The following is a 25103-nucleotide window of genomic DNA, read 5'->3' on the forward strand; positions in this document are numbered from 1 at the left end:
TATATATATATATATATATATATATATATATATATATATATATATATATATACTTAAAGGCTCACACCACTAGTGCGCAACTTCTGGTCCCAAAAATGGCCGCTCCTGTAAGTTGGTTCCTGCTGGCTTCAAGTTGCAACAATGAGAAAAGGCAGGGACACTTAGTCTAGTATTTTAATATAAGCCTATGACTTGGCTGGGATTTTCACTCAATCCTGGCATAATTACTAATTCATTAAATATGATTTGCAGTTTATTTTTCCAACTCAGAGCACCATAAAGAGTAAATTTAATGTCACCACATGAGAGCCAGTGGTGCAGTGTGTAACTGTGACAAATGGGACATTCATAAATAAATATAACCAGTGTCCTCAAATAAATATGAAAACAAGTGTATTATGTATGTGTGTGTGTGCAGGCATGCGTGTGAAGGTATCATCCTGGCTCAGTAGCAGCTAGCTAGCGGCTAAATGACTCTCCACACTTCATTAACGGTGATGAGGTGAGCTGCTCATCTCCTCATTGTTAGCTAGCGCTAAGCTGCAGTAATCCCAAACAAAAGGCCGGGGCTTCGCAGCAGCCGGCGTGGATTAGACCGCTTTCTAGAAACATCCGAGAGAGATTCATTCTCATTCAAATTGGCCTGTAAACAAAACCAGCAGTGGCTGGGGGAGAGATGAGAGAGAAGAGAGATGAATGTATGATGGAGTTAAGTGTGAAATATCCTATATGTGTACATGTGTAATATAGCTGTGTGTGTGTGTGTGCAGACAAATGTGTATTTTTTGTAGTTTGTGATTTAACACTGAGTATCAAACCATGTGTGTGAGAGAAGCTTAGAACTACTTTTATTTTAGGATCCATTTACTAAAATGATAAAAAGCTGTTTATGTTTATTGTTTCAAAGTTTGAGATATCCTTCTGAAGACTTCAGCTGCTTTTCAAAATAATGGAACTCAACAGGACTTCAGTTCTGGGGCTAGGATCTTCAAAATATTTCAACTTTCCAGTTAAATTTAGTTCTGGTGGACATTTACATATATCAGAAACAAAATCATTTTGGGAATTTATGTTGAGTTAAAATATTTTATAATACAAAACATTTGCTGTCTCATGTTAAAAAGGGTTTAAACTCCCAATGGTAGCTCTTTGTAAACATTAGATAACTTCACATTGAATGCCACTGGAATCCCTTTTCATAAATGTCTATAATAAAGTCATTTCCACACGTAAAAAACTGGAAAAGTCCATCTTAGCTGTAGGAGGAGGTAATGGAATTACTTATGGTAGTCACCAATGAGCCCTATTTCATCTTCTCAATATATAACTTTCTAATATAATATTTGGTTCAGTGTCTGTATTTGTTGTCTGTTTGTTAGCTTTCAGAATTAACTAATTGCTTGGTTAGGTTTAGGAAAACTACATCATGTTTTTCTGTGAAGCAGGCCCTCTCTTAAGATCTACTGGATGTTAAAAATCTTAGTTTTATTTTTTGAAATAATACTCAATACAAAAAAAAGCATGAGACAAACACAAAATATAATGTACCTTTAATGTAAAAATGACTACTCTGGAAATTGGTTTGGGTGTCATTATCAAGAGCACAGTGAATTATTTTTGTTTTGTGTCTTTATGTTTGGCCATGAAACCTTGGTGCTGGGTGTTGTTATCACATTGGTAATTTGTGCCTGTTATAGTAAAACACAAACTGCCTCTTCTGGCATCAGATGACATCCTGCATCCAGCATCTGTATGATAATAATATATAATATTTGAATTGCAGCTAAATGTTTACAATAAATCATACTTCTCCCACAGCAGCTCACATGAGTCACTTACTCATGAATTAGTTTTTAGATTTTATCATTTTGATAACATGCTTCAAATTAAAACTCATACGCTTCAGTTGTTATTTGTGTACTATTTATGTTTCATAAAGACATAGACATAGTATATTACATCCTTTATATTTTCTATAATAAAACAAATGCATTCTTCATAGCAAAAGTTTGTGTTTCACTGGTCTTATTGAAATATTTCAATGCAGAACAGGGAATAATGAATAATGGCCCCATTTTAGCTTGTCTTCATAAAACAAATACTAACTTGCCTCTTATTTTACATTTATGACAGAGTTACTAATACATTTGTTCACCTTCACTGGATGTGCTGTAATTACTGATCTCAGATATTATGCATCAAAATCTGAAGAAAACTTGTATTTTACACTACATAACTTAGCTACCGATCAATCAATCAGTCAGTCAAGCCCAGGTGAGCAGTTCGTACCTGGTTTACTGTGAGAGTATGTGTAAAGGACACGGTCTTGTCTTTTTGCTTGTCTTCATACATGGCAGATGCAAATAGGTTTTATTTTTTTGTTTGTTTGTTTTCTCAAACCTGCTGCACGTCATCTCTGGAACAGACCGGACAACATTTTTAACCCTCTCAAGGCAGACATTGCAGATTTGCAACAGCGAATTGCATATACCTAATTACTCCACATTCATATTTTATGAGCCTTATTTTACTCAGATGATAATTTCCCCAAATATCTGATTTTTCCTGTTACTAAACCTTAATTTGAGCCTGAGAGGGTTAAACTGTCACTCAAATGACTGGTCGTCCTTTGAGCTATTTTACTAATCTGACTTGATCACTGACAATAAATCAGTTCTGTAAAGTTTTCTCTTATTTTCTTTCATTCAGCTTCTTTATATGACTGATTTTTGGATTCAGTGTTTTGAATAGATTATTATAATCTTCATTTTGACAGATGATCTGGCATGTAAGCCATCACTCACTATTTTTCAAATTCTTACTAGGTTTGATCATCATTAACTGTCCATAACGTGGGCTTCTAAATAAAATTCAACAAATATACTGTATCTCCAATTTGATGTTCTCATAAAGTAAATTAAAACGATTAAAAAAAGTCATTTTATGGTATATCTGTAGCTAAAAAAAAAGCCTAACTTAAGAACAAGTATCAGTCATTAATTATGGTTTGTTTACCTTGAAGAACCCTTAGTGAAATATTTAAACATAAAATCTGTTTATAAATACTAAATAAACCGAAATGGCATTTTAATTATCATTACGATAATCCAAGTCACTTATTCAGTCTGCTTAATGTCATGTTTAATCTCATATCTACTGTGGGGCTCTAAATGTTTAGATGTGTGATTCACTGCAGTGACATTTTACTGAAAATTGATGCTTCATGATCTCTGCATGATGAAAATCTTGATATTTCAGTGTGTGTGTTGTGTGACTGATATATCAGTATACTGGTTACTGTACCTTAGTGTCCTTTCTACCAGCCATTTTAGTCACTATAAAAGCTGACTTAAACCAGCGCCGTGTGGCTTTGATAAAGTCTTCTATCCATCTATCCATTTTCTGCCACTTATCCGTGGTCGGGTCAAGGAGGAAACAGATCCGGGAGGTAAACCCAGACACACTGTACCTCCCCCCAGCAACACTCTCCAGCTCCTCCTGGGAGATCCCAAGGTGTTCCCAAGGAGTTCTGAGTCTTCCCTGGGGTCTCCTCCTAGTGGGACACACCCGGAATATCTCCAAAGGAAGGTGTTCAGGAGGCATCCTAATCAAATACCCAAACCACTTCAGCTGACTCCTCTTGATGTGGAGGAGCAGCCCTACTCCAAGCTCTTCCCTTGGAATTGAGAGCTTTGCTTTTTGACTCAAGTCTTTCTTCATCCTAAAAGAATGAAGCTACACCTTCATTACTGAAGATACAGCACCAATCCATTGACCCATCTATCTTCACCCTACCTTCAGTCATGAACAAGACTCCTAAATACTTAACCTTCTCTGTGGATTTACCACCTTAACATGTTGGAGGGGTTTGAGTACACTTGTGATTCTGGGAACTGCGTTGTCTGGATTATTAGCCCCTGGTAGGGTCTCCCATGGGGCAGCCCCCTGCTGGAACCAGGCCTAGAGGGGAGCTCATCGATGAGTGCCCGGTGGTTGAGCAGGGGCTCCTGGGGCTCAGCCACTTCCACGTGGACCTAACACCTGTGAGGAGAGCCATGAAGGTCTGGTGATATGCAAGCCAGGCGGCAGGCAAGGGAGAGTCCCTGGATGTGCCCATTCCTGGCGGCATTAAGTCGCTCTAGAAACAATTAATGTCACCAATAAAGTCTCATTTACCAAAATGCAGCAGTCCATGTTAAATACATAAAACAAAAAGTGGTCTTTGTTAATAAGCAAAATGTAAAAAACATAAGATTAAATGTGTACTAAAATCCAGAATATGTCCAATCATTTTCAAGAGTGAAATAACTAAAAGTTTTATAATTAAAAACATCAGGAAACATTTTCACCAGCTAAAGCTGTGAGCTGGGTGACAAACAGGACACCTAAAACGGTTGTACCTGCTGGAGATTTTCTATAATGCTCTGTCCAAACTGTTTGTGATGCATTCCTTTATAATGAGATGGTAATAAAGTGTGTTGTTCAGCAAATATCTGACAGCTGTGTCTGTGTATCTTCCTGCGGCGTCCTGAGCAAACAACTGCAGGACTGACCAGCTGCATACTTCTCTGCTGGTGGTCAGCACTTTGGTATCTTCAAAGCTTTAATCCTCAACTTTCCAGCTTCTGTCCTGCACTTTTTCAAGTGTGGCCATGTCCATATTGAGGCAGATAAATGGAAAAAAGCTGTTTAGATATGAAAATTTATGTCCACACTAGCATTTTAAAGCCTTTTTGAAAAGTTGTCTGTCCACATTGAAACTTGAAAGCAACATCAAAGCTGTGTATTGCATCATGTGGTGGAGGAGGACAGTTACAAGCTACTTTCTTTGCTGAGTCTTCAAAGGTCAAACATTCACTTTGGCACTCAGTGGCCTCATGTGCAAAGTTGAGTTGATGTTCTACTGATGTACAGAAGACACAAAAGAAAGTCCTTTACCAAAGTGAGCACAGCAGTTCTTGCACTGCAAACTTAGACCAACTTATCGGACTCCAGGAGCAGCTGTGTAGACATTTTTACATTAAAAGTAAAAAAGTTTGTCACTTACTGTCTGTCCTTTTAAAACAGTTATGTACAGTCATTTAATTTTTCTGTTAAACATCCAACATCATTTGCTTGGAATTTTTAAAGACAAAACAGGACTGAGGTATTTCATGGTGGTTAATTGGAGCAGACTTTTAAAATTAAAATTTAAAATGTATTCATTCTTAACATGCTTTATTTCAGCTGATGTCATAACAGTAAGTGTAGACTGGTAAACATTGACTGATTTATTTTTTACTAGAAACCTACAAGAAAACTAGCCTCTGAGGATTTATTTCACATCAGACTCTTTATACTTTTAAAACACATTTAGCTCACTGTTGCCCTTTTTTAAATAAAATAAAATAAAAAACGAATTACTAACCTTTTACAGTATGTGGCCCTCTCTTGATATAGTCAATATGCCAACCTCAAGTAACACAACAATATTTTTTTGGTCTTAAAAGTAGTTATTATCATTTTCAAATGTTTCTCTAATTTATTAAATGAACATATATATTTTTTCTAAGATAATTTGGAAAATAAAATGCATCTCTCGTGTTAAGTAAGTTTAATTGTTTGTTTTTTTTTAAATACATGAAACATTTATCAGTCTAATGGTCAGTATCTGCCAATGGCTCATTTTTTAGATTAGGTAAACAAAGTTTGAAATAAGACAGGAGGGATTTCTGTGGGTGAAAAAACATGGGTTGAAAAGCAGACAGGCTTAGACAGACTCTAATGCTGAGAGCCTTTTCCTGGGCGTGACCACAGCCCCTTTAACAATGTAACTACCTCTTCTCAAGGACCAACATTTCAGTGCTAATAAATGGGCGTTTGTATGTGTGTGGTAATGTTTGTCCGTGTGACATGATTGACAGTTTGCTGGACACGTTTCCTTCAACCAGGGCCTCCCTTTTCACAACATACTGTGTCAATGTGCCTGCATCACACACACACACACACACACACTGATACACAATGCTACGCAGACACAGTCACACAAAAGGGAGAAAAGCCCACTGTGGTTCTCCCATCAGGCAGCGCTGCTAAAAAATACAAAAAAACAGACACCGCAAATGTGTCTGCCCTCATGCATATGGAAACATTGGCATGTTTTTGTCATATGCATTTGTGTGAATGTCTTTGGAAGCATAAACGTATGTGTGAACATTTGCTGTGTGTCAGTAGACATCCTTGGTGTAAAATGCATTAGCATTCAGTGATGATTCTGGCCTTTCCCAAGGCTCTCATGGTGCCAATGGACTTTCTCTCTGTCCTTCTCCAGTTTTTTTTTTTTTTTTCAAACATGCTATCACATTCACAATCCTCTGTGGATGGGTTTATAATTAAAAAGAGCTCCAGTTCTTTAATATGAGCCGTGTGACGTAGGCTGCATAGACCAGATTGTTCAGATAAAGCTAAACATTCATGTTTTCTTATTGCTGAGCCACTCTGAGAGCACTAATCCTCTCTCCTCTATGTCTCCAACTTTTCCTTTACTGTTTTTTTCCCTATTATTTTTTTTTTATTTATTGCCTCTCCTTTGCTCCTTCCATCTTTCTGCATCACACCTCTTTGGATTCTTTAGGAGTAGATAGAATTCCCCAATAGGCTCAATGATCAGTTGATTGTGTCACACAGCATATTTCCTATTTTCTGTTGTTTGAATTCATTTTTTGACATTTTATTTTGCCATGACAGAAACCAACTGTAGTAAAAAAGTTGCCTGCTTATCTTAGTCTGTGCATGTAGTTATGACATGCTGGTTGCTTAGATGGTGAGTGTTTTGTAACAAAGTAAAAACATGGACATTAAAGTATGAATTTTCAAATATAAAATGGACTTTTTTCATTTAAAACAGCAATTTCTAAACCACTTATCACAGTTAAAGGGTTAAATGAAGTGTATGTATTGAGCTATTTACTATATCTGAAGAGGAACCGATTCTCAATGCAAAGGAGTTTATACTCATGAATTAGTAAAGCCTAAGATGGTCCCATAACTAAGAGATAATGATTTTAGATAACAAAAACTTGTCATTTTAATGTAATTGCTTTTTTGGTCATTTTTGGTACATTTAAAGTTCATAATTTTCATATAAATTGTGTCTACTAAACAATCTTGACAAATATCTGAGCACCTCATATGAGACATGGCTGTTAAAAGGAGATATGAGGCCTTGTTCCTTAATCCACTTGTGTTGACAAGTACATGTTTTCAATAAGGTATAGGCCAAGGGATAATGTTTATTGGAGGAGCTGACTGCATATGTGTGTCAGACCAGTTTAAAATGAGATTCTGCTCTCTTTTCCTTTTCATCCTCCATTATCTGTGCCTTTATCCCTTTTCTCTTGTCCTCTCCCCTCATCCCTTCATCTATAGAGCTCCCATCTCTTGCTGCCCTCCAGCCTCCATCCCTGTGATGGACAGGGTGTCCTCACCTTGTAACGATCAGTGACATCCAATATGTTTGGCTTGGGATCATCCCTTGTGTGTGCATTGTGCGTCTGTTAAATGCTTTATTGATTAGCCTTGAGTTAATTACAAATTACATCAACCATGGCCAGACTAAGGTGGCTTGTACATGGCTGCAGGATCCGTCCTGGAGAAGCTAATATCTTTGGCTGTTCACGCCTACAGGCGCGCATCCCAACCTTAGCAGGTTACATTAGTCATCCTCATTTCCCCCCATTAACATCCATGCATTTGAGACATTTCACAGCACTTATCAGTGCTTTAAGGACATGCAATATATTCTGGGCGATTGTAGTGAAAAGGGTAGAATTAGAAACACGAGGTTTCTGCAAAAGTCCCTGGAAATGCACTCTTAATACTTAACTTTTGTGGAGCACAACTTGACACACCCTATGCAAAATTATGAGACTGTGCTAAATCCACAGCAGACCTTAGGAGGGTAATGTATGCTGGATTTAAGCTCCATTGTAAAATCCATAACATGCCTCCACCTGACCTGCTCTCCTTGAACCCCCAAAACAACCCCTCAGACACAGAGATTATTATTATTATTATTATTATTATTATTATTATTATTATTATTATTATTATTATTATTATTATTATTATTATTATTAATAATAATAATAATAATAATACGTGCAACAGCGTGCAGGCACTTTTTAAAGCCATTTTTTTCTCCTTTTCATCCCGTGTCAGTTTCTCTTTGACATTGCCGTTTACTTTGCAAAAAGAAAAAGGAGCGAAAAAAATCTTTATCAAATCCCTATTCTGAGGCTTTCAATAAGGCAGGCCATTACCTCACTGGCGCTTTTGTTCGGCCTATACAAGAGAGAACAAAATGGTTATTCAGGAGGACGCTTTAGATTTTTATTGTGGGCTCGCTATTCACAAAGAGCACCGTTATTGTATTAAAAAGAACCATCTGTGGCAGAAACAATGGCTTCAAATTATCTGTGAATACCCAGTGAACAAAATATAAAGCTTTTTCCTGCTCATTATGTGGGCTAAGCTAGGGGGTGGAAGATAGGAGAGGCATAGACTTTGCTATAACTGACTTTTGTTGTTCTTGCTTGCATTCTTCTCCTTTTTAAATCGGCCCCCTTTTCACATTGTGTGTCGCCATAAACGGCTTTTCTTGTTGCAGGGCTTGCGGAGAGAAGACAGCGGAGCTCCAGACTGAGAGCGGGGCTGCGCGCGGCTGCAAGCCGACCGAAGCACGCCGGCAGCGGTATTGAAAGCGCGCGGACTCCCGGGGTGTGGAGGGTGGCAACCCGCCGGAGGTGCGGGACGGGCGCCGGCGACAGGAGCTCTGCCTCGGACTGACTCAGGCTGCCTCATCGGTTGAAGCCAGGGGAAGAAAATATGGAGGAGGTTGAGCGAAATGGCATCTTGTTTAATTTCTGCCAATCAAGACGAGAGGAAGAGAATCCCAAACTAGCAGTAAGTTGGAGAGCGCCGGAGAGAAGCCCTGCGTGTTGGCCTGTGTGTTGGTGTGTGCATTAGTGTGTGTTTGAGTCGGTGTGTGCGTAAATCATGCAGTGTTGTGGAATGACACCACATGGCATTAAGAACCTGACTGACAGCTGTTCTTGACCGGTTTAGTTTTCTGCTGCAAACAGCAAGTATTTTAAAAAATAAAACTTGAAACCACGCACGTGAGTCAAATTTGAGATTATTTGATTGAGACACTTTCATACAATTTATTTCTCATTTTAAGTAATGATAACAAATATTTAAGATTTGACTTTTAGGCTTTAAAGCAGATATTATTTATCCGTCTTTATTATTGTCATTTTTTATTTCACGTCACTGCAAATTCAAATTTTTTGTTTTTTTCGCTTACAGACTAATACATTTTCCAACAATAAACTAAGCCATTCATTATTACATTTTATGGTAAAATCTATGCAATTAACCTATTAGAAATATATTAAGTTAAAATAGATTTTTATTTTAGATTAGGCCTTTTTTACAACGTTTGTTTCAGAACAAATAAATCTTAAATCAGAGCTGCATGAAGTTTTAGTTTTGTCCAAATTAATTGTCGGAGTTGTTGATGTTTTCATAATTTCTGCTCTGCGTCCTCAGTCCATGTTACGGCCCCTAGTGGCAGCAAACACAAGTTTATCATCTTTTTACCTGAAATCTGTCTCCTTCGCATGCAAAATTCCCATTTTGTTTCACTTTACCGTGATTAGTTTCTTTATAAATCCAAACGCGTGTGCATTTGTGCATTTTGTACATTTAACTCATTTGAACCAGAACCGCTGCAACAAGTTAAATAATACTTTCAGAGTGGCACTTTTAATTTTCAAACGGGAGATCTCGCCTGCGCAGATGTTATAAAACTATTTTAGTTGTATGATTTTGTGTGTGTGTTTTTGAGGGCATGTTTTGCAGAGATCCTATCACCTAAATTTGCGCAGCCACAAAACAGTATTTTGGCATCTCAGCACGACGCTCGCTGTATTTGTAGGATCCATCCCACCCTGGTGTAGCAGGGGTTCTTACAAGTGGTCAGAGGGAGCCGCCCCTCTAGTTTTCCCCCTGTTTTTTGTCAAACAACGGCTTTAATTCAGGATGATTGTGGATGCAGGGCCATTCCCGGCTGGCTGGGGCCCGCTTTCAGAGAGCTGCAGGGCCCCGCTGTTCCTTTATTATCATAAACAGATTAGAGGTAGCGGGGAACACACTCAGATGCAGATAGCAGCCGAGCGGCCCATTTCAACCTTGCATCATAATGGACCGAGCTGCATGTGTCGCCTCTCGCAGCCTATTAAGCGCAAGATGAATCTTATGTAAGGTTGCCGGGGCCGGCATAATGAGAGCACGGGGGCTCCGCTCCTCCATTTATTACCAAATGACTAAAACAAAATAATAAGGCTTGATCTATTCTCTTTCAATTATGATTTAATCTGCGTATTTAAATTAAATTATTTCAGGTGTGTGTACTTGATCTGTCTTTAATTATTGCCTGACTTGCAGATGGCACCAGATGCGCTCACTCCTATGAAATTATAATGGTCTGTTGTTGTCAGATAAATATATATTTTATAGTATATTTTGTCATTTTATACATGACGATCAGAAGTTCTAAAAGCTGAGATTTTCTACTTTGAGAAAACCCTTTTTTGGAGGGGAAATGCTTGTAGTTCCTCTTGTTTCCAGTAGGAGGCACTGGTGTCACGCATCCCGACGCTTTGCCCTGAGATGGAGAATCAGGAAACAACGCCAAACAAGTGGCGCCCATCTGCTCCCAGCCGCTAAAACTTTTCTCATGTTGGACTCTAAAGGCATATGAGTGAGGGACTTATGTTTAAATCGTTTGTGAAGCTACTTTTATGTCATAATTATCTCAGTCTGTTCGGTTGGATCCCGAATAAAAGTGAAGCAGGCGAAGGCCGCTTTTCTTTCACCCTAATTGGCTGACACTCTTGTTGGGTCTAAGATGAATTAGTTGTGGCCTTTGTAAGAACACACTTTACCTTAAAATATTCCTCACCTTTTAAATTTCTCCTCCCTTCATGTGTATCCCACTCACCCGGCTCAAAGCTCCCTAACAACAACTGCAGCTCTGGCAGTGGAAGTGGAGTGGAGTTGGGTCTTTGTCCGGACAGATGTAGCGACAACATCCCAAACAAAACCCGCTTATTTGTGCTGAGATGAGCCCGTCTGCCTTCTGTGTTGGCATTCAACTTCCCTAAACAAAAGGACTGGGGGGGCATCTTGGATTACCTTTCCTCTTTTCAACACTAAAAACCAGCCGTGGCTTCCCCCCTTTCACGCACACATTCACTCACAGCACGGCCATTCAGCGCTTTCAGTTAACTAACAAAGTTTATTTAAGTGTTGTTGTGTTGTTGGGCCTGGAAGTGGGGGGGAATTAGTGACTTTTTTTGGTTATGAACAGCAGCTTAGACACAAGTCGTGACTTAATCAGAACAATGTTGTTTCCACTTTGAAGAACAGATAATTCCACATCATTATTCCCACCAATTATAATTCAGTTATTTTTTATTTTACAGCTTATTTCATGATAGGTTTCGCAATAGATGTCTGACAGAATTTAAGCTCGGTGTAATTAAGTTATATCAGATGCTTTATTTATTATTTATACATTTTTGGCATTTCTTATAGTTTGGAAACATGCTTACCTTGCGCAGGTGTAAAATTTCCAAGAGTTTTCTTTTATTAATTCACCTTAACGTTTTTTGTTTTTTCTTACTCTTGTTTTATTTGAAAAAAAATATCAGAAAGTAATATATTGCATGTATAATTCCAGAGAGGGAAAAATGTATTTCTTAAGCGTGGAAATAGTAAATATGTACATTGTATTGGCTCATATGGACAGCCTGAGAGTAAGAGTATGCCTGCGTGCCTCGGAAAAGAGGCCCCGCCTCTTTATGCTAATTAAAGTCCCTCATTGGTGGGTCAGTGGGGAAGGCCTGCTCTGATTGGCCAGGTCGAAGCCATTTATTCGCTGACAGCCCCGTCACATGAATGGTTGTCTATTAATTTGTTCAAAAACTATCTGGAGTTGTCAAGGCTCAGGCGGACAGAGGCGAAAAAGTGCAGTTTGTTGATGCTTTTTTGAGGAAGCGGGAGAAGTTTTGTGGACACAACATAGCAGGGACCTATTGGGGGAAAGGCTCTCTGTCACACACACTCACACACACACACACTGACACAGATGAGAGGGAGAGAAGGGAGAGTGTGTGGAGACGCGGCTTGATGCTTGTTTTTGTCCAGAGAAAAGTTGCAGAGAGAATCGACAGGTAACTTTCAGCAGATCCTCGTCTGTCTGCCTCTGGCTTCTGGAGTTTGGTTCTGGTTTTCTTCGGCGGAAGCTCCAACTAGAAGCTGTTCCTGATGTATAACATGATGGAGACTGAACTGAAGCCCCCAGCTCCCCAGACCAACACGGGGGGCACGGGCAACACCAACACCTCCGGCAACGGCACCAACCAGAAAAACAGTCCGGAGCGGGTCAAGAGACCCATGAACGCGTTCATGGTGTGGTCCCGGGGCCAGAGGAGGAAGATGGCGCAAGAAAACCCTAAAATGCACAACTCGGAGATCAGCAAGAGGCTGGGGGCTGAGTGGAAACTTCTGTCAGAGAGCGAGAAAAGACCTTTTATCGATGAAGCCAAGAGGCTGAGGGCCCTGCACATGAAGGAGCATCCGGATTACAAATACCGGCCCCGGCGGAAAACCAAGACCCTCATGAAGAAGGACAAGTACACCCTGCCCGGCGGGCTGCTGGCTCCTGGAGGAAACGGGATGGGGACTGGAGTCGGTGTCGGTGTGGGGGCCGGACTGGGCGGTGGGGTGAATCAGAGGATGGACAGCTACGCGGCGCACATGAACGGCTGGACCAACGGGGGCTACGGGATGATGCAGGACCAGCTGAGCTACCAGCACCCGGGTCTGAACGCGCACAACCCGAGCCAGATGCAGTCCATGCACCGCTACGACATGAGCGCCCTGCAGTATAACTCCATGACCAGCTCCCAGACCTACATGAACGGCTCCCCGACATACTCCATGTCCTACTCCCAGCAGACCACGCCGGGGATGACCGCCCTGGGCTCCATGGGGCCCTCCTCGGTGGTTAAGTCGGAGTCCAGCAGCTCCAGCCCGCCCGTCGTCACCTCGTCGTCCCACCGGGCCGCCCCGGGCTGCCAAAGCGGGGATCTGAGGGACATGATCAGCATGTACCTGCCCGGGGCCGAGGTGAGCGATCAGACCGGCCAGACCAGGCTACACATGTCCGGGCACTACCAGAGCACCGTGCCCGGGACGACGATCAACGGCACGCTGCCGTTAACACACATGTAGAGACTCAAAACACAAAGAGAGAAGAAAAAGAAACTTTTATAGGAGAAACTGCGGACTACTTAACGTTGGACTATTTTTGTACAGAAAAATTTCGGGGTGGGAAAAGTTGTATAGAAGTCTCCAGGAAAAAAAGGACACCGCTCTTTTTTTCTTTCATTTATTCCAAGGAAGCTCCAGAGGAGCGGTGGGAGATCCTCCTCCTCTGGTGGATGAAGTTTGGAAATTTAGAAAGTGGGAGTCGCAATCAGATGTTTTATTATTGCAATCACCTTTTGTACAGTATTTATCAAGGAAACATTACAATCAGATGAAATTGTTAAACTGCAAGAGGTTTTTCTTTTCTTTTTTATATAAAACAGCACCAGTTCTGCAGAAAAAAATAAAAATGAAATTAGCAAAACTGGGATTTTATGGGAGCGATCAGTTATGCTCTTTTATTACTGAAAACATTGGAATGAAAAGGGACATAAGAAGCAGGTAATACTTGTTTTTTATTTTATTTTCATTTAAGGTCAATGTTACTAAACTTTTTATTTTCTTTTATTTCTTTCAAAAACGCAAGACACTTTTTTTTCTGTCATACAGCTTAAAATTTAGGTTGTTAATTTATATTTCCGTCTCCCACTCTTCATCTGTTAGAGATATGACGCTTGTGCTTTTTATTTTTTAATTGAGTTGTACAATTTCTGTATATTTACTGTGACATTTTAAGTTTTTACTTCAAAACTCATTCCCGTAGTTGTATTTTGAAAATTGTGGCCTGTACGCTGAAGCCAACCACTCCATGTATATATTCCGAGACTAATACCATCCTTATAACAATTACAATTTCAGCTGAGTATATTTTTTTTCAGTATGCAGTTTGAAAATGAATAAATTTTGGAAATTTGGATACTTGAAATTGTTTGAGTTTTGTTTTTGTTCCTCATTTCGTTTGTGCAGACTGTCGTCAAGTGTTGAGTTGTCATCTGTCTTTAGAGTTTTTCTTTTTTTAAAACCGTAAATTCAAGCTGAATTTTGATCATCTTTACACAAATAGATTATTTGAATCCTTTTTAGCAGAATATCATTTTTGAGGAGATTTACCTCTTTCCAGCTTGTGCGTCGTGGTTAACCACGTTTCTATTTTCTAGTGCCTGCGGATGCCCCTTCAAGACAAAGTTTCCTAAAAAGAGGGAAGATTTTTCCACCAAAATACCCGACATCCCCAGGTATAGACTGTCATTTCTCCCTTTTTATAATCAATGGCAAAATATTGTTGTCAAAGCAAAAATACACCTTTTATTTATAATTTTTTAAAATTAAATAATGATTTTATACATTCACTTTTTGATATTGTGGGTCGTTTTAGACTGAAATTCCAAACATATTCAGGAATCCAAGCGGTTTTATTTGTAAGGAGTGATTTTTCACATTTTATTTTCTAATGACACCATTTATCAGCATTTCCTGAATGTCCACAAACCAAACCTTTGAGCTTCTATAGGCCCCCTTTTTCATGCTGATTGTTTTCTCTTTATTTGCCCCCCAAATCCCAGAGGCTAAGATGTCAAATTGTTTGTAAACTAAAGGGGAGCCCCCCTTTTAAAAGGAGCCACGCAGCCGTCCACGCTGTAAGAGCTCCACGCGGATTTCTCGAGTGTGTGACCATTTTAATTTAACGTTTAATGAAACGGCTCCTGCTGCTTCCCGTTAACCCTGCTTCTCCTGGTGGCTGTCTGTGCGCACCAACACCACCCTCAGCCTTTAATAAAAACACAGAACCCGTTCCAAAAAAAAATCCTTCCCATGCATCTTCCTGCCAAGCAGGCTGATTCCCCTCCTCTTCTTAATAATAATAATCCTTATGATGAGCTAACAGCTCGCCCTGAATTAAACTAACGGTTTTAAATCTGGGGGGAGTGTGTGTGTGTGTGTGTGTGTGTGCGCTGGGAGGTAGATTAGGGCCGTTGTGTCTTGCAGGCTTGGTCCCGGGGGAGCGGCAGATGAATATTTGAAGAGGCCACTCGGTATTTATCCGTCCACTTCTCCTCCTCTGTCTCTCAGGCGGACTCAGAGCGGGTCAGGGGATCGTTGCTTGCCCCATTAATTATTGATCCGAACAGCTGAATTGCTTGTAATAGCCGAGCAGGCCGGTGATAAACAATTTGTTTCGAAAAGGTCGGAGTGGAGACATTAAATTTCCCCCCCCCCCCTTTTTATATCCATCAGCGCGGGGCCCCTGCAGGCCCGGAGGCCCCGAAAAATACATATTTTTCTCTGAGCGCTGCAGCTTTGATGTGATGAAAACACGACTTTAAAGCTTTGAGAACATTTCTGTTTCTACAGGGTTATGTGTTGGTCACAATCAGAAGGAGTCAAACGGAAAGTGTCTCACTTGTTATCAATATTTTATCAGCATGTCTTTTAAATACATATATTTTCCCATTTAACTTCACACTTAAGTTGAGTTTTTTAGTGCTTTAATCTATTTTCAAATAAAGCATTTAGCAACAGATGTGTTACATTTTCACACGAGTGAAGCCAAACTTCTTCAGACCACATCATTAGCACACATTTCTTCTCCAGAATCTGATCTAGTCTCCGCGCGCTCCTGTCCAAACAGAATCAGAAGTGTGACACGTTCACCCCCCTCATGTGTTAATGTGAGGACGGAATCCACCGGAACAGTTTCAGTCCATTTAAGTGAATTAAAACCGAGCGCCGCAGGTGTCAAATGTTTAGGAGTGATGGAGGCAGAGGATCCAGATCCGCAGGAGTTTTAGTGTCTCTGGTCAGGTGTTTCTCTCCATCCCTTCATTCATCGCTTCATCCCTTCATCCGTCCATCTTCCCTTCTGTTCCTCGCGTGCGGAGTCTGGCGGCCGCAGCTCGAGGAGATTTGGCCTGCAACAGGTGGTAAGCGCGCGCCACTTTTTTCCTCCTTTCTTTAGCCCCCGGTTAAAAAAAAGACTCCAGATGTTATCTGTGACAGGCCGGCGTGCGCGTCTTTGCAACAATATAACCGTGTTTCACAACAAAGCGTCTCAGACTCTTTAAACTTTGCTGCAGGTAACAGAAATATGCATTACTACTCAATAAATGTCATTTAAAAAGCATAAAATCAATTTTATTGTCAGGTTGGTTCATTTAGAAGTGTTTAAACCAATATTTCAAAACTTTAAGCCTAAAAAGGAGTTTACAAAAATAACGAGAAGTGTAAAAAAAAAACTTCAATAATCCATCTTTAGCTGTTTGTTTTTAGGCCAAATCCTATATTGTCTCTGTTTGTTGTCGGGATTAAATGATTTTTAAAATTAGGTCAAATGACCCAATTGCACACGCGCGCGTGCACACACGCAAACAATACCGGCTTAGTGGCCCGTAATCCCACGAGAGCCACTTTCCTTTTTCACCACGACGTGGATGATGAAGAGGAGGGGGCGTGACGTCACCGGCGCAGGAAACGCTTCAGTGATCTTCAGTGATTCTCACAACAGTTCTGCTGTTTTCAACCTTCATGTCTCTAACTCCAGGGTGATCAAATCAGTTTTCAAGCATTTTCGCAGTAAAACGAACTCTTTATTCACGCAGTTCTTTTAGTGTCAAACAAAATTACAAAACTAACATTTGTGGAAGAGTTTGGATTTGGGAGAACAGATCAGATTTTAGATCAGACTTGTGCTTCTTTAATAATGTAAAAGTTAATCTTTGTTTGTCGTTTTTAATATCTGAAGTATTTGTGTAATTACCATCATAAAACTGGGCTTTTACTTTACTTTTTTGTTACTTTGTGAGGATATTGTGTGAAGGAAACCCTTCAACTCGTTGACTCTGACTTTAATTAATTTAAAAGCTCAAAAAATAAAAATCCAATCCAGCATTAGTTCTTTATTCTCCTAAAACTCTGAAGTGTTTTTTCCTAACGTTCCTGCGTTCATCACAGAGCAGAATGTTGAATAGAAAAACTGTCAGAGCAGAGAGTTGTCGTGTGTTTCAGCTGGGTTTGTGTGTGTGTGCGCGCGCATGTGTGTGTCTGTGTGCGCGCGCGTGTGTTTTGAGCGTTCAGAGGACTGAATGGCAGCCAGTAGCCTGCTGATCTAACGCAGGTGCAGGGAAGGGAAGCGGTTGGTGTGTGTTTGTAGTCTCTCTTTTCTACACTGACACACACACACACACACACACACACCACACACACCTACACACACACACTTGCTGCCACTGAATAGGACCACACACTGACACGGACCATCATGCCATCAGCCTCGCGCTGCTNGTCACCCCTCCCCCCACGTCACCAGCGGCCCAAGCTCCGTTTATCATTTCAGCTCATTGATGCTGACAGCTTCACAGAGCGCCATCAGTTTGCAGCGACTCAACAACAAGAAACAACAGTTTTTCTCAGTAATATTGTTTCTGCAGCATTAACTCTCAAACTGAATAACACGAATATTGTTCTAAACTTGTCCTACGATGAGAATTTCAATAACCTCCACACATCTAGGCTACATCAGTGAGGTTTAATTTGATGTAAACATTTATCATTGAAATATTTCTGCCGTCAATTTCAGCTGACAAATAAAAACAACATAAAACTTTACATTTTTCTACACTTTGTTGATCTCGTTTCCAGTTTTGATTGAGTGATTGAAACAGTGGTGGAGAAAGAGATAGATTTAAGTCAAACATTGGCTCCAAGGCTTCCTAAAATCATTAAATCATGCTATTTAAGCCTGCTTGCTAAGGTATGAAACATAAAAACAAGTAGAGATATTTTTTAATGAGTCGGAAAAGCAACAATAAATTGTCTGTTCTTGCTGTTTTGGCTCCAGAAAAAGAGTAAAGTCAGTGAGTTTAAAACAGGAAACCTGTTGCAACAAATATTATTAGTATTTTTAGTTAGTCTCATACCTCAGTAAGGACTTTGATTTAGAACCCCATCACTTAATTTATACGTTTCATATTTCATAAAGGTTTAAATTTGTTTCTTTTTTTATACTTTATTTTGTGCATTTTTGTCGCCTTTGCATAAATATTGGGACTGTGGGCCGCTTTCTTTTAATGTATTTGTTTGTATTTATTCCCGGTTTCACGCTCACTGATTCCCGCGTGCAGGTTCATTTCGGCCATAGTCAAAGATGCAGAATGGAAGTGTCAACGTGCACATTGTCTTATAACAAATTCGAGTTAATACAGCCATAATGATAGTATAACGGCGCGCTAATTGGCCTTTTTTCCTTCTCAACAATACAAGCAGATCAGCATCTCTTTATTATTTAATAACGTCAAACGCTTGGCTGGCTGCTGGCTGCTGGCTGCGGAGCCTGCTGGCTGCTGCAGGGAGGAGGCCGCTGCAGGTTTCAATCAATAGATATTTTATGTAAAATGTTGCTATTTTTAAATGATCCTGGTGCTTATCTGCGTTTCTCTGCTGCTTGATGCAACAGGTGAGGCTGCAGCTCGTGCAGCTCCAAGTGAAAGTGCTCTGCACGGTCTGGTGCTCTTTTGTTGTCCGGAAAGGTGGAAGTTTAGTTGAATGAAGGCAAAAGTTGGGGAGGAAAGTCTGCACATTCAGCGTTAGAGTACACCTACAACTTCATTCAGTTTCTCTAAAAATACAAACATTTGAACAACCTTATATTTGTACGAAATACTTTGTTGGATGGTCCAGGATATAAACTCAAAATGTATTTTTTTTTATTTACTTGTTTTTTTTTTTCGTTACATTTGAATAAGAAGAGAGGAAAACCACTCCTTACTGCCACAGCAGGTAGTCTGGACCAGTTTCGGTGGGTTTCTAGTCTGACTGCCACCCATGCAGGGTGGACCCAAGCATCTGCAGGAGCCCCCTGAGGGGAGGAGGAAAAGGAAAGTGGACAGTCTGGATGTGTGGCTCAGACACAGAGAGCAAGGATCAGGCTTCTGCTGCAGCGCTGAGTCTCAGTCACTTGTTGAATCAAAGATTTCTCCTTTCTGAAATCAGTCTGCGGAAAATAAGACGTTATTTGTTGCACAGCCAACGAAATTGCACGGAGGACGCAGTTTGTGTGCGTGTTAGAAATCCTTTTCTCTGCTGATTTGTCGAGAAAATTGATTTTCGTTCCTTCGCCTTGAAATAAAACTGTCGCTGATATGAAAGAACACAAGATTCGTTTCTTAGCTGCTGGAAAAACAAAAGAAATCATGGTTTAATTTGAAATGCAACGAAGACCTGTCAGTAAGAAATAGATTTTTCTTCCTGGTTAATCCAGACAAACCTAAAACAGTAAGATGGGATGTGTCGGGATTTATATTTCTGGTCGCTTTTCTGCGCAGGCATCTCTGAGCCGCGTGGTGGTTCATCAGAGATTCTTTGATACTGAAGGCTGTTGAGCTGATGGGACTGAATCATCATTAACAAGCCAACAGACACAGGAACCCCCCACTCCCTCCTCCTCTGGTCTCATTTCCCAGCATAGACACTAACCTCTTTCACTCTGTCATCAGCCTGACTCTCCCTCCACCGACTCCAGCATAAAACAGCACAGTCCATTGTTCCCGGCCTCACCCCCCCTCTGCCTGGCCCCCCGACCCAACTGTTGACCAACAACTCCATTCGCACATTAAACAGGGAGGGGGACGGTGGTGCATGTCCTATTTTAGAATATGACACATTCAGAAATGCCTGCTGAGAAAAAAAAAGTGGGTCTAAAGGATGGAGAGGCTCTCTGGGTTTTTGTTAAGTGAAGAAAATAATGTAGTTTAAACAATGGAAGGAAATTTAAATATGGTACAGAATTCCCAAGAAGATTTTAATGTTCATGCAACAGGTGCTTTTGTTCACGTGTGCCACCTTTATAGCTTTTCAAAATAAAAGCATGATGAAAGTAGTGCCTGTGCTAAATTCAGAATATGTCCCATGAATGGATGCTAAAAAAAACCCTGTGTTCCTGTTTACATCTATCTTTGCATTTAAAATATTTTAAGTATGTTTTCACAATTTAATTACACAACAAACTATTTGTTTTTCTTTTTTTTGTGCTGCAGGAATAATAAACCATCATATTCACCAATTAAACAGTGGGCTTATGGCTAATCAGTGAAGAAAGCAGTAAAACCATTTTAAATAATCTGTACCTGTCTTTAAATATAGTTTCTTTTATTCTGAACTTTTCACCTTAAATAAAACATTAAATTCATGTGTTGTGAACATGAATTTAATAACATCCCAATGTTTTTCTTTCTTTTTCTTTTCTTCAAATCCCTTTTTACATAGGAGCTTTATTTAGCAGTAAAACTACAGCTTTAGGCTGCTTTCTGTACAAAAGTCAGTACCTGAGTGATGTCAGTCTTCAAGATGAGATTTTGCTTACACATGTTTTATGGCCTTCAAGAATTGGACAAGATAAGATTAGATAAACAAAACAAAATATAAACTATTTTTTTTTATAAAAACATGTTTCAGTCCAGACTGTAACTGAAACCAAATATGGGTCTTTGTTAAAAAGGAGGTATCACTGCTTCTTTTACTTGTTTTCAGTGTCATCTCACAAAGCTGATACATGATCCCATTTTATCTTACACATCATAATAAGTCGTGATAAAACCACAATTAACAGTCTGACTCCGACATCTTGTCATGCTGCAGATGAGACTTTATTTCAGACATAATGTTTGAATAAGCGGAAGACTTTATGTGTTTGTTTTGACAGGTTCAGATCCTGCCGTGATCGTTGTTTGTCAAACTGCTGCACAGCACATGTGGTGAAATACTTATTTGATATTTTGCTAACACAAAGAACCGCCTGTTGTAGGTCTGACATGTATTTACGACTCATAGTAAATGAATGACTGAATTATTTTAAAGCATGTGTTCGTTATTCTGCTCAACACAAAAACTTGCAGTTTCTAGAAAAGTCGAATCAACTTTTTTCTCTTTACACCCAGAATTTGGTTCCCAGTCGATCTTGTTGACTGCAGCGTAGATTTCGATTGATTGCATCAGTCACTATCAGGCCATTCTAGAGCTGGTGACTTTGAGGTCTCAGTCTCTCGCTGTCTCTGTGTCTCTCTGACAGAAGCTGTTGTTGAATGGAAGAGTGGCCTCTTTCAGTGTGGGTGTCCCCTCGGGGCCAACTGGGAGAGATAATCAGACAGGACCGTCACAGACAGACAGACAGACCGACCGACAAGCAGACGCATTATACTGAAGTTGTTTCTTCCAACTCGGAGGGACATTCTGAAGAATTTAAGAGACCTGCTATGTGCTACAACTTCTGAATTCACTTTTGTGCAAATAGAGTAATTTTAGGGAATTTGTATTATTAATCTTTTAAATTTCCCCCTAAAACCATCAAGATTATGTGGAGCAATGTTTCTCATAGTCAATCAAAATGACCTTCTAGATTAGATTAGACTGAGTTTTACTGGCCGTTTTTAAGTAACTGTCTTCTTCAGGTAAATCTTTGTTGTCTTACATGTTTAAAGGATGTCCAGCTCATTTGGATTTATAACTGATTTACAGTCCCAGAACTTCTGAATCTCTGGGTGTCCAAAAGTACGAATACTGCTTCATTCACAGAATCAGCAGAACATCCCTCTTCTTCCAGAGCGTGGTGCATTTCTCACAGTGATGGAGGATTTCATAGATCAGCTTTATTCATGTTTTTTTTTCATCATTGATACAAGGTTCAAATCTTTAATAAATTGGATTACAAACAGTAAACTGAAAAAGTTACAGGCTCTTAAAGAGAAACCATCAGATGTGCCATTCTGCAGCTAATGAACTTGTGAACACATCACAGATGTTTTGCATTCAGCCAGCTGTGCGTCACATATTATTTAAATACATTTAGTTGAATTTGTTTCTGCATTCACTCACCCTTTTGGGGCATACTGCTGATTATGTAGGATATTATTTCTCAGGAAAGATACCTCTACAACCTTGAATTTTTATTTATTTATTATTTATTTAATCACCATTATAGCATACAATATGCTCACGGGGAAGCAAACATCATAAAATGTGAGAAAAAAATCTGATATTGTGTTTGATCGTATTCCAGAAGATCACATGATGATTAACTGGCCTTAGAGCTGAAACTTTCCATCACGGCTCCTTTGAATACACCTGTGTGTGTGGGTGGTTGGGTGTGTGTGATGGAGGTAGAGAGACCCACACAGTAAATATAGGGCAAACAGAGAGAGCAGCCTGGCCTGGGTTGGGCTGGGCAGGTCACTCTTGCAGCATTTGATTGTAAATAAGAGAGGAGTCAGTTCACACGCCGATCAAGTGACTGCCGGGAACAAGCGAGCCATTTGAATCAGGTGGCTATCTCCCTATCTGAGAGATCAGAGCCCTGTCACCCCCCTTACCTGCCTCCTCCCTTTGCTCTCGTCATTGTGTGTTGCGCAGTAAGGGACACACACACACACACATACAGATATGCACACGAGTGAAATGACATTTCCCTCCCTGCTGGCTATAAGGGCAGGCAAGAGTGGCTGGATGAGATTTCACTGTCTCACGTTAGAAGAGGAAAGGAACTAAGAGGAGAGAGAGGAAAGGAGAGAAAGACCCCCTACAGTTTAACACCCTCAAACATTTCCTTTCAGTAGTTTTGTCACCTGTCCAGTCACTTCAAGTAATTAGAGAAAAATATGGAGATGATTTCAGCTCTTGTATGGTTCCAAAAAATATTTTTTTTAATTTTTCAGACCTAATGTTAGTTTTGATGCTGCTTCTTGGAGACATTTTTTATTCAAGAAGATATAAATCTTGTTTAGATTATCAGTCTCGTCTCACAGTCAATTTGTCAGCTGCATTCTGTTTAAAAGTAGAAAATGAACATCACAGTTTCACAGAGGCCAAGGACATCATCAAGGTTTTTGTTTTATTTATTAAATTATTCCAATTTACACAATTTAATTTTTTTTAGTGAGAAGAAAATGAAAGTCTTTTCTCTTTGAAGAAAGTCAAAATCAGTATATATTTTTTACCTTTCTCAAACTAAAAGATCCATTTTTTGAAAATAGATTATTTTAAATTGTGTCATTCAACTAATCTGTCTTACTGTATAGGTCTAAACATTTCAAACTCTACTTTTATAGATAAGCAACCTTTGCTTTGCAAATCAAACCAGGAGACACTCCTCAGTTGTCACATTAAAACCCTTTAAAAAATGGTTCCGATAAAACGTGAAAGGAGACACACACCCCCCCATTTACACACTCCCATGTGTTTTTTTATGCTGCGTCTTGACAATAACCCCCAGGGGAGATGATGATGTGGGACAGCTGCTGCCTGTTCATATTGATTAAATGACATCCAGGATCATTTACCGATTTACCGACTGACGGAGCTCAGTTGCCCCGAGGGACGTTGGAGGCCTGTTGGCCCCGAGAGCCGACAGTTTACGCTCACAGGAGCTGCTTTGATGTGAACATCATCACGTTCCCCGCTGAGATCCCACAGAATTCACGTTAGGTTAAAGGGTTTATGTCCTGTTAGGTTTCTCAGTAATAACACACAAAAACAAGAGAAGGTTTGTCATTTCTTCTTTATCTCTCATCTCAAAAGTTACTCTTAAAATTTGTTTGTATAATTGTATCAGTTTGGGTTGGGATATTTTCATATCAACTAAATAAGAAGCTCTTTCATTTAAAATATAATACAGGAACAAAAAACTTTAGAGTCTTTACAATACCACCTATGGATAACAGATGTTAAATTACGATTGTTTCATTAAATATGCCCGTGCAGTAAAGAACAATACAGGTCAGAATAATCTAAATCATAAATTATACCAAACATTTATTTTTGTTTTATTTCAAAGAACATAGTAACTCAAAACAAGACAGAGAATTATCAGACTATAAGAGGAGAGTAAAAACTAACATATAATAATCAGGATAAAAACATCCAAGAGTCTTTTTATTGAATCCTCATTACATGAAGGAATTTATTCACTTAATGCCATAAGGAGATTGAGCTCAAAATGTTCTAAGAATGTACAGATTTTTTTTAAGTAGAAAAAAATGTAAATCAGTAAGTGGTTTCATGCTTTGTTCTTTTTTTTTTTTCTTAAAACAATAACTAGAAGGTTTTATTTACCACTCTTGGTAGACAGTAGTGAAATGAAAGAACATGACTAATAGAGAGTGATTGGAAATTATGATAAGACAAGAAAGAACAGGGCAGACCAGGCCAGGACCTGGGAGAGTTGGGTATGACAAGTGAAAACAGGACAAGATTAAACTGAACTTACCTGGACAAAAAAGCAGAACAAAGAAAAACCAAACAAAAAACAGCACAAGTCAGATTTGCATTAGGCCAGAAGATGTGACAAAAAAGTGTAAACTAGCAGAATTAAACTGGGTATTTCAGATTCTGGACAAGCGTGGACATAACAGGACACATTTGTTGGACATGAGAGGCATGAAAGGCATGAATGAATGAATGCAGAAAGGGACTAAGACTTTAGCTGCTTCCTGTCTCTGTTTGCCTCTGAGTGTGTGGTGAGTAAACAGCTGTGGCATTACTGGGACAAGCAGGACAATCGGCCAAATAAACTCCCCTCAGAGTTTTGTCTCATTCTATGTACGTAAAATGCGTGGCCTTGGGAACGAGCCAGGTGAGGTTGTTGAGCACAGATTAAAGCAGAAATGAATCAATCACTTTAGTCTCTGAGCTGGTGAGTGACAGCGAGCCTGGGGACACAAACATGGAGACTATTGATTTTGAGTCGCCTTACATCAGATCTCTCTGGATTGCTCTTCTCAAGGCAAACACCCCCCCCCCCCCCC

At 39.7% G+C, this 25103-nt stretch overlaps 1 protein-coding gene and 1 non-coding gene across 3 annotated transcripts in view; both read left to right on the top strand.

Annotated features, from left to right (window-relative positions):
* LOC108248624 overlaps positions 1 to 25103 on the top strand; it is a 137389-nt gene that overhangs the window by 87386 nt on the left and 24900 nt on the right. For both annotated transcript variants that reach the window (XR_001809143.3, XR_001809142.3), the window contains one exon: positions 8648 to 8943. This is a non-coding gene — a transcript (SRY-box transcription factor 2). The remainder of the gene's footprint in view (positions 1 to 8647; positions 8944 to 25103) is intronic.
* Positions 11731 to 14235, top strand: sox2 (SRY-box transcription factor 2). Its single transcript, XM_037974081.1, has one exon. It carries the CDS (start codon positions 12373 to 12375, stop codon positions 13339 to 13341), a length of 969 nt encoding a protein of 322 aa, XP_037830009.1. The 5' UTR covers positions 11731 to 12372; the 3' UTR covers positions 13342 to 14235.

Source organism: Kryptolebias marmoratus, linkage group LG24 (genome assembly GCF_001649575.2).
Source record: "Kryptolebias marmoratus isolate JLee-2015 linkage group LG24, ASM164957v2, whole genome shotgun sequence".
Lineage (NCBI taxonomy): Eukaryota > Metazoa > Chordata > Actinopteri > Cyprinodontiformes > Rivulidae > Kryptolebias > Kryptolebias marmoratus.